The sequence below is a fragment of the Motacilla alba genome, chromosome 6, assembly GCF_015832195.1.
Source record: "Motacilla alba alba isolate MOTALB_02 chromosome 6, Motacilla_alba_V1.0_pri, whole genome shotgun sequence".
Taxonomy (NCBI): Eukaryota; Metazoa; Chordata; class Aves; order Passeriformes; family Motacillidae; genus Motacilla; species Motacilla alba.
In genome coordinates this window covers 24505039-24515855 of record NC_052021.1, presented here as the reverse complement: position 1 = coordinate 24515855, position 10817 = coordinate 24505039, and the positions used below count along the sequence as shown (strand labels likewise).

At 41.5% G+C, this 10817-nt stretch overlaps 1 protein-coding gene across 3 annotated transcripts in view; it reads right to left on the bottom strand.

Annotated features, from left to right (window-relative positions):
• Nucleotides 1-4609: 4609 nt before the first annotated feature.
• The window catches only part of CFAP58 (cilia and flagella associated protein 58), a 57903-nt gene continuing 51695 nt past the window's right edge, over nt 4610-10817 (bottom strand). For 2 of the 3 annotated variants that reach the window (XM_038141520.1, XM_038141519.1), the window contains exons 17-18: nt 9850-9983; nt 4610-5679 (exon numbers count right to left, since the gene is read on the bottom strand). In XM_038141520.1, coding sequence (XP_037997448.1) covers nt 5559-5679; nt 9850-9983 — 255 coding nt within the window. In that variant the 3' untranslated portion in view covers nt 4610-5558. Of the gene's footprint in view, nt 5680-9038; nt 9984-10817 lie in introns of all 3 variants that reach the window. The other variant, XR_005257473.1, reaches the window with a different exon arrangement.

Below are 10817 nucleotides of genomic sequence, written 5' to 3'. Positions count from 1 at the left end.
CCATGGTTCTCAATAAGTCTGAGCTATCACTGCATTTTGCCACTACACAAACATGCTTTGTTTCTACAGGGACACTTGGAAAATTAAGAGGGATCAACAAAAGTTGCAAATACATACTTCACTTGAAGTGCATTCAAACCCCATGTAGAGATTCTCATTTCAGATTAAAATGGCTTTAAATTACTGCTTAGTCTTCTGCCAAGAAAGAGCCCTGAGAAATGGCTCTTGCTGTGAAGCACTGTGAAGTTTAAATCAGTTTAGACTGGCTGAAATCGTAGCTTTTATATCCAGTTCACACCTGGGCATGTTAAAGTGCCTACCACCAGAAAGGGAAGCTCCTGGCCACCATGGAGGGAAACTCAGATCTGTCTAGATCCATTTTGCAAATATAACATCCTACAAAACAACTGTTGCACTTTTTTTTTTTCTTCCTGGGTCTCGGGTAAGCTGAAGATCTCACCACAACAACAACAACAACAAAAAAAAAATCAAAACAAACAAAAAAACCCCAACAACAGCAACAACAAAAAACACCAAAAAAAACCCAACTAACAACAAAACCCCCACAAAAGAAAACAAAAACAACACCACCACGAAGAGGCCAATTTATCCAAGAGACTCTATACATATCTGATGAGGTTTATAGGTTTTTAAACCTACTGAGGTCTGCAGAGGGACTAAAAGTTTCCATAAACCTTCAGAGCTGCTACAAGCAAGCTGAAGGGTAAGGCTTAGAGGGGCAGGCAGTTGCTTTGACCTCAGCCACTTGCAGTGTGTCCTACAGGTCCTGCCCTGCTCCCTCACACCCACAGATGCTACAAGCATGGTTTCAGCTCCCCTTTGGAAAACAGGGCTCTCAGACAAGCCCAGGGGATGAGATCCTGACATCTTTGTATGCTGAACAGCACAAATTACTGATCTGTGTGAGGCTGCTTACAAAGCACCCAAGTAGGGAAGAGAAGGAGCATCAAAATCAAGTGTCTGCTTTTAGAAATGCACTAAACACACTAAAAATACACTCTGCTAGAGGAGATGGCACAACAGCTAAACCACCAGCTAGGAAAATAATACTCAATTGCAAAAGTGCTTAAATACAAATATACATGATTTAGAGACTCTAATTTGGGTAAAGATAGTTGGGATGGGCCAATTTTCAGGAAGAGTCATTAACATTTCAGAGATGGCAGGCACTGCTTTTGCTGCCCAGCTTCTCTCTTTGACTCCCCTGCTACCTCTGCCCTCTGTTAACCTTACGTGGGCCACAGGGAATAAGGCAAGGGGATCTTTCTCTGCTCTGTCTTGCAACTTTTTTAGGACACAGCAGTGTCACACTCAACAAAGGTACAAAGCAGCAGCCTGAGACCAGGCACTGTGGACTCACACAGGAACTGACAACCCACCTGCAGGCAGTGCTCTGGGCCATGCTGCTGGATGCCTCTGGAGCAGCTCCTTGTTCAAAACCTCTGGGAGAAAAACCTTCCACCTTCTTCACCTGAGCTTTCTACACCCACAGACCCCTTTTCTGGCAGTGCAATCCATCCCTCTTCATGCTGTGGGCAGCTTGGTCTTGCACAGCACACAGGAGGCAACACTGAAGTTGTTCCTGTCGGGGCACAGCAGGCACCAGTGGCTCCCTGAAGGACAGGACAGCACAAGGAGCTCAGCTGCAGGGCTGAGCTGGTTAAATGTGCCCAGGGGGAGCTGAGCAGGGCCCTCCAGACCCATCAGTGCCCCAGAGCCCAGCACCTGCTGCTCCCCTCACAGCAAAGCCACTGCTCTGTGCTGCTGGTAAAAGTCTCATCCCTTCTCCCTGCCTCCTCAGCCTGTCCTGGGGTTTGCAGAGCTCAGCAAAACAGGGTCTGAGCTGTGTCCTGGTTTTCACTGCTGTTGACTCAAAGGGTTCCCAGATTTACAACAGCAAGACATGTTACTGGGTGTGTGAATCTGCTGCTCCAGATTCACAAAGCAAGGGTAAATTAAGGACTGGATTCTTGTGCTCTGTCTTTCATAGCTGACAGGTGATCCCAGAAGGATCATGGTCCCACATTTGAACTTCACAGTTCAGTGTACAGGGTCTTTTTTTGTGTCCTGCTCATGCAATACACTGTAAACAGACCTGCCAAACAAGATCAGACAGAGCTTAAGTGTGATGTGAAATTATTTAAAATATTATCTACATACTGCAAGAGCTCTGAAAGTGAGCAATATTACATTCTTTGCTCACTAAGAAAGGCTCCAGGATAGATTTACTGTGCAAGCTCCAATCCAAAGCAATTAAAATGAAGAAAGGTTTCCTCTAACTTAAGTGCCATGGATCATAGCCCTTCACCTCCATCTTTTCACATATCTTTACAGGAACAAGAAGTTAAAAGATATACTTGCTACATCTTGCACAGACTGGAATTCAATTAACATTTTTCTGCAACAAAACTTAGAGAAGCACTTCAGAGCTGCTGCTCACAATGCAGAAGCAACTGAACAAATGATATTCTCATTAGTGCTCTGCCTTTCCCTGCTGTGCAAGCCAAATCCTTGAACACTAAAAGCACCTCAGCATCAGCTGGGTTCACAGACATCCAGAGCAATTTTTCAAGCTCCCTGACTTTTATAGACCAGAGGGAAGGGATTTGGTGTGCTTTAATCCGTTCTATTATATGAACTCAGAAATGGTTTTCACTCTCTAGCACTATAAATTAAACTGGCTGCAGTTATTTTATTCCTGATTATGCTGAAAGTTACTGGCAATAATTTGATGACTATATTTTCTCATCTTTTTTTTCCTTCTTTCGCAAATTAACCTGTGAATTTAGTTGCTGTGGTAGTAAGTAAATAATGCAATAAAACTGAAGATAGTAGCCAACACATTCACATCTTGATGCCTGAAATTGTGGCTGAACAAGTAAAAGCTTCTTTACGTTGTAGGTGAAATTTACTGTATTCAATTCTCAGCTCTTTAGGCTGGAAGAACATGTTGTATGAGAAAATCACATTATTTTGCAGTCCCCTACATTTTTTTTCAATCTAGAAGACTAGCCACCTTTTCAATGTAAGTGAATTTACCACTGCAAGTCTTTAGACAAATATCATCCCAACCACTTTAAAGACAGGAAAAACTTAGGTCAAGAATAATTGAAATAAAAGTTTCTTATTCATGCTGTAGAAGCTACTATTAAGTACAACTAAAGACAGAAAAGTATCCATTTTACTACTGCACTCATAAAATGTATAAAAGTAGGGAACGAATTCCATTTGCTTGGCTTTCCCTCCTTTCTCCTGACTGCTGAAACAATTTGTCTCCCAAACCCTGGTAACAAACAGAGAGAAAATGAGACCACACTGGTGAGGTCACTTCTCAAGTCCTGTGTCCAGTTCTGGGTCCCTCACCCAAAGAAAGACATTGAGGGGCTGGAGTGTGTTTAGAGAAGGAAATGGAGCTGGAGAAGGTCTAGAGCATCCTATAATGAGCTGCTGAAGGAGCTGGGGGGGCTCAGCCTGGAGAAAAGAAGGTTCAGGAGTGACCTTATCATTCTACAACTATCTTAAAGTTGACAGAAGCTGGGGCTGGGCATCTTCTCCCAGGTAACAAGTGACAGGCCAAGAGGACATGGCCTCAAACTGTGCCATGGGAGGCTCAGGCTGGACACCAGGAAGAATTTCTTCAAGGAAAGGGTGGTTAAGCATTGGAACAGGCTGCCCAGGGAGGTGGTGAAGCCACCATCTGCTCAAGAGTTGCTCAAGAAACCACTGGACGTTACACTTGGTGCCCTGGTTTAGTTGACATGCTGGTGCTTGGCCAAAGGTGGGACTGGATGATCTTGGAGCTCTTTTCCAACCTGAATGATTCTGTGATTCTGTGGGAGATGTGCACAAACTCGGATTATCTCTGGAGGAGTTAGGGGGTACACTGTACATTTTGGAGTGTAATACATCAGCGGCTTCTCTACAGAGTGACGGGGTTCTTGGAGTCCAACTGTGCCTCTAGTCCATGTGAATTAATAAATGTGTCTTTGATGATTTATTTCAATACAAATTACTTGCCAGTGTAAGCACAGCAGAATCCAGCTCCAGGCAGGATACTTGGGACCTTAGAAAATACCAACTTCTAAAAGCTTCAGTAAAACCTACTTGGGATTTCATCAGACTCAAGTGCCCAAGTCAGTTATTGTCAATTATTCCATCTATAAGGACACGTCAGATACACAAAAGACACTATTCTGACAGCATGACTGCCCTAAAATGATAACTTTAGCATAATGCACTTGACAATGAGAAAAGCAATAATAGCTATTTTGGGGACAAAAGAAAAATACAATGGATCTGATGACTAAGTGTTCTGGTCCCCAATGTAAAAGCAAAGTAGATCCCTGTCGTATTTAACTTGATTCTTTTGAATTAAACACTTCCATTAAAGTTTCCCACAGTAGCTTTAATATTTAATTATGTATTCCACCAAAGAAAAGAACAAAATCTTTGCAAAGCGGTTTTTTTTGGCTTTTTTTTTTTTTTTTGGATGTGAAATATTTATCAGCATATCTCTTTGGACAAGTATTTTTATCCCCCAGGCAGGGAAAAAAAACTTCCACGTTCAAATCAGTTTCAAAACATTTTATTTTACAGCTTGAAAGTTTTCTATACTTCAGCACCTCATGCCGTGACTTTGTTATTTCACTTGTTAATGAATGGTAATTAAATCTCTTTTGGCTGAAAAGGTTGGAGGGCTCCTGCTGTATTACAAAAACAATTTCTGAAAGTTACAAAAATGCCCAAGTGTCTAGAAATTAAAGCATAAAGTTTGCCATGTTTTGAGTCCAAGTTTTAATCGCTCAGAAGGATTTGTGTGGGAGAACAGCATGTCCCAGTGAGTGTGCAGGGTCCCCCCAGATTGAACAGACATAATTATGTCACTTTGTATCTACCAGAGTAAACACAATCGTGCTCTTAATAATGTACATTGTGGCCACAAACTTCCTTGATCTTCCTAACAACTGTAGCAAACACTGCATAAACCCTATTATACGCTACCTACACAGAGAACTGCTACATATGTACATCTAAGCAAAGACTTGCTAATTTTGCATTTACTCAGCAGGGCTTGAAACATCAGCCTATTAATTTTTCTCCTTTTCTGTATTCTAATTTCTTTCAGGTGCTTTGAGTCAGAAGATAAATGGAATGTGTGCTTACAACGGAGGTAGATAAAAGAGAAATAACTACATATTAAGGCATTTTGTGGCGTTACAGTGCTAAATAGAGACACAATATTGAAGAAGAAATATCTCCACTATCCATTTACATCCATGCAGGCAACTGCTGGCATCAAATGGGCAGATTTGGTACAGAGATTGTAAAAAGAACTATGTTAACTCCAATATAAAATGTAAAATATATAAATGCAATATAAAATGTAATTCCAGTGTAAAGGTGTGTTTGATTACATGCAATATACCATTTTTTCCTGAAGGTGATACAGTGATTTCAGTAGATTCTGAATCTCTTTTAAAATTACAGTTTCTCAAACAAGAAACTGGGAACAGGAATGCAACTAGATGAGTGCATTCCTAGACTGCAATTTTGGGAATGGGTTTGCTTGAAGGAAAGCCCCCTATGTTGAAGTGAGGTACATCAGTCTTGAGGGGTGGTAATTTTGTCCTCATATCAATGCTGGATCGTTCCTTCTCCCTTTAAATAGAAACAAACAGAAAATTCATATTTCATTCTGCAGCACAGAGATGTTTACAAGCTAAGGAAATCTGTGTCCTCTAGAGTTGCTTTGATGCAACCACGTATCAAGAGATCATTTAAAAAGTGTTGATTGAAGCCTGTTAGGCTAAACCTCCAAGACTAGGTGTCTGGATCTAATTACGAAACCACTGATGGGGTTTGGAATTATTGAAAATTAGAAATAAATGAGTTTTCTTTGTGCTACTCCCTAAAATGGTCAGAGCACCTCATTAGAGCAAGTATGTACATGAGCTCCATGACTTCAGATTTCTAATCACCATCCTGTTCTAGCTGGAATATGCCTGTTTTCAAATAAACAGCTACATTCATCAAAAGCACAATGGGGAGGGTTTTTTTCCTTTGTTGAATTTTAATTAATATATAGTGCTATCTGTCTTCACATTTTAACAAAGTTCCAGCAATAATTGCCCTGTCTGTGACATTTGCAGAAAACTAGCAGTGTGCTGTAGGTGCAGTGACAGCCCCAGGCAGTTGCTCCATCTGAGAATCCAGGAGGTCTTGACTTTGATGGCCTCAAGAGCAGGGAACAAGGATTAGCTGGTTCCACTCTCACAAAGTTGGGGAGGTAAGCAGAGCACTACAAAGACAAAGGGCGATATTCCAACCTCACTGCAATATACCTGGATGCTTCAGAGAGAGGTACTGAGATACTTAAGATTAACCAAGTGAAGCTTTATGAACTTCTAGATTATCATAACAGCAGAAGTCTCAAGGCTTTACAAAGAAGGTCAGTACCATTACTTTATTTCACAGTCACTGAGATTGAAAAACAAATGTGAGTGTAACCACACTTGCACAAAATCTAGCCTTCTTACATGAGTATCTTTTCTCAGTCCCCACCAAGGGAAAAGAAAACACTTCTATAATTATTACTTTTCTATTTGCCCCTAAATAACTGTCAGGATAGGAAGAAGTTCAGAGGAAGCATGTCAGATGTCTAGTTATGCATCCTTTTCCAAACTTGACCCATACCGAGGTAGGAGAACAGCAAAAAGATGGCACAGATGAATTTAACATTTCTAACTGGTTTTAATTGTATCAATGTAGCCCTAATGGATATGCCAGCTGACAGGACTAGAAACTAACACTGTGCATTTAGATGGCTTATCCCATCTCACTATTGGACTTCCAAGTCTGGGGAGAGAAAATGATCCAGAATCCATGCTCATTTTTTCCTCATGCTCCCATGGAGACAACAAACAGATGTGCTCATCAGTATGGAAAATCCTATGCAACTGAATACTATAATATATTATGCAGAAGTAATGTGCAACCAGCCACGTGCAAAAGGCTCCCAGTTACTACTGACATCCCTCAGTGCAGTTATTTACATATATAGGACTGCTGGATTAGGTCTCTGGTGTGGATTTAAGCTTCATATTTTCTCACAAATCCTTATCAAGATCAAAATGGGATCCGGGTGCTAGAAGCAACTAGGAAAATAGTGATGAAGAAAGGGTTCAAGGAGCTGAAGTTAAAAATAGGAAGAGATAGAACAAGAACAGCTAAGACAACTGGGAAAAGCAACATTCAGAATCAGAGAGCTGAAAAAGAGGATTTCAAATTCACAACCAAAATCTTAAACACTGAATTTTCATTTTTAACACAAAACAAAGCTAAATTCCCACTGTCACTATATTCCTTCAGCATCACATGCAAAGCTGCATTTATTCAGTACCACGATGTTAAATCACAACTATCTTGTGCAAATCAATAAAAGCTTTAGATGATAACTTTGTGTAAGGTTATCCAAGAGTATTAATTCTCTTTCATACTAGGATAGTCAATAATGTTGTTGATGCTATTGTCCTGACAGGATCCTCTTTTTATTAGCAAAACTAGCTCCATTTATTTCAGACATGATGTTAACATTAGCCAGCAAGATAGAGAATCAAGTCAGTGGTTTTCTGTCAGCTGGGATTTAGAGATATCTGAGATTGTGTGAATCAAATGGCCCTGGCTCTTTGGCCAGCATCCACACAGCAGGCACTGCCTGTCCAGCCCTGCCTGAGGCAGCAGGGCTGTGGGATGGCTGGATGGCAGGGAAGAGGACTCCTTGGGGAAGAACCTGACTGCACACCAGGTTCTCTCTGCTGCAGGAAGGCAGCAATGTATCTTGCACACCCGGCAGGCTGGAGAAGGAGGGCTGCACAAGCTTGTTTTCCCTTGCCAACACAAAGCACAGCCTAGAGACAGCAGAAGTTGCAGTTACCCAGGACTGGTATGCCCAGTTATGCCTCTGGGTTCTTCAAAGCAGCAAGCAGTCCAACAAGCTTGACTGGGATACAAAGCAATAGGGGCAGAGGAGAGCAAAGCCCGGCACCACCCCTCAGCTGCCACAAGATGAGAGAGGTGCGAGCCAGGGCTGGCAGCACAGTGCTGGTGCCTCCTGAGGCTCTGGTGGGGACCACAAGATGATGCCAGCCTGCAGAAGCACCACTAACAGTACCTGAATGTGCTTCCAAAACACAGATGTCACAGAGACACCGATGCTCATCAGACTACAGGCATGACTGCCCAAAAGAACAACCTGACATGCTGCCCCAGTAGCAGGTATCTATCCTGACCCTATAAACAGTGTATCCAGCACTAAATGACTCTCAATATGAAATTTCTCTCGCTGCATAGCATGCCCCCATTCAACTACCATCAACTCACACTGTATTTTTTATTTTAAAGCAATTATGTCCTTAACAAGTGGTGTTTTTATAACAGGAATTAATTCTAGGTGCGATATAACAACAAAATGTGGGTGAACTTCTCCTCATTTTATGAACAGAACATGATGCCAGAGTCTGAAATGGAAACATCAAATCTACTGTGAAGGAGATATTTAGCTGCTGGAAATGAATTATCAGGCATTATGGTAGCTTCATATATTGATCCTAAAGCTCCAGAAAGGCCACTAGCACTGCACAATTGTTGCTAATTCCAGACATTAAGGTAACATTATGCAATTTGCAGATGGACAAAAGTCACTGTTTATCACTGATTATTTTGCTAATTTAGTCATCAAATAATTTGTTGTCTGAAATTAAGGAAGAATTGATAAAGGCAACTTTGAATTATATTCAGCAATGACAGAGAACCATTGGCTTTAGTGTGTGAGGAAGGCACCAATTGAGGATGGAAATGAGTGGAAAGACAAAAGGCTTTCTGTGCATACAGAAAAACTTGGTAACAGGTCACATCATCTGACTGCAGAAATCGAAGAAATTTCTTGTTAAAAGTAAAGGCCACCCTCAGCACCCTCAGCAAGTTTTCAGATGACAAGCTGAATGGGGCAGTTGACTCACCTGAGGGATGGGATGGCATCCAGAGGGACCTGGATAAGCTCAAGAAGTGGGCCCATGGAAAACTCTTGAGGTTCCACAAGACCAAGTGTGGGGTGCTGCACCTGATTCAGGGCAAGCCCTGGCATCAATCCAGGCTGGGGAATGAGCAGATGGAGAGCAGCCCTGCCCAGAAGGGCTTGGGGGTGCTGTGGGTGAGAGGCTGGACGTGAGCCAGCCATGTGCACTCACAGCCCAGAAATCCTGCTGCAACAGGACAAGGGATAAGGGATTTTAACTAAAGGAGGGTAGATTTAAACTAGATATAAGAGGGAAATTTTCTATTATGAGGCTGGTGAAAGACTGGCCCAAGTTGCCCAGAGAGGTGGTAGAAGCCCCATCCCAGAAACATTCAAGGTCAGGCTGGGGCTCTGAGCACCTCATCTGGATGGAGATGTCCCTGCTCATTGCTGGGGGTTGGACTAGATGGCCTTTAAATGTCCCTTCCAACCCAAACTGTTCTATAATTCTATGCTTTGATGTCAGAGGCAAGACACTAATCTGTGTTCTCTGGGCACCATCTCATTGGTATGAATAATTTAACTGGACTGCAGAACGTGTTCAGCAACATCTCTGATGGATGTTCTTGTCTTGGCCATAGATCATGGTAAATCCAGACCAGACTGAAGGAACATGAAGGATAACATTCAGGAAAATTAGGCAACAAAACTGTATCACCTCAGTCAAATTTGGCCACATTCTGATCCAAAGGGTCTAAAACAAAAAACTAGCTTATGCAGAAAGTTGTGTAGACAAAACTGTTGTTTTCCCATACTTCTTCTGTTGCTCCTTGCGTTTCTGAGACAGATATTTCTTTTTCACTTCCAGAAGCTCATTGTTAAGTCTTTCAATTTCATGTTTGTATTCTTTGCTCTGTGTTTCCCACATACTCAGTTCTGAGGACAAAACCTAATAAACAAAACACAAACAGCAGAAACAGGAGATGTTGCTTCACTTACACATAAGTACTTTTACAAGCACTTTCTCTTTTTATATTTCATGATGTAAGACATGACCATTTTCTACCACAATTCTTTTTCCCACTTGATGTTTCATTTGATCTCACCTCTGGTCACCTAAAAACATCTTACCAAAAAAAGGTTATGCCATTTAACTATAATACAACATGTAAAATATGCTCCAAGCTTTACGGGAATGGCATTAATAGCTACATTAGCTCTTAATTTCTGGGACATAAAGCTGGGCAAAAATCCAAAGTTAAGGTCTTAATAAATCAGGGAATTATTTCATAATAATGGGGTTTATTCACAGGGATGCACTGCTAAGTGGAGTAATTCAATCCACACAGGCAAAGTAGTACCAGGCACTGCAAATATGAATACAAAGCCACTTATATGTGAATCAGTAAAATTTAAAAAAAGGAGGAACAGGCATAGTGCACCTTCTTTCTTTCAAAAGGGTAATAGCTTGACCTGGCACCCCAAAATGGCACGCATGCCATCATGCTACAGCATGCTGTGCCTGAAATGCAAAGCAGCAATTGACTGCATTAAGGACAAATAAGGACCGTATGGAGAACTTCAAATCACGTTCAGTTTAGCTATACTCTGGCTTCTATTTTACATTTTCTACATTGTTTTTCTTCTCCATGGAAAGCTAAGATTTGCATAACAGCCTCTTTGTTTCCTAAGGGCCCATCTGCTCCTGCATTTTTTTCCTCATGGTTAGTATAGACGTGATTATGATGCAGTGAACAGAAGATGATGACTTCAACAGAGAGAG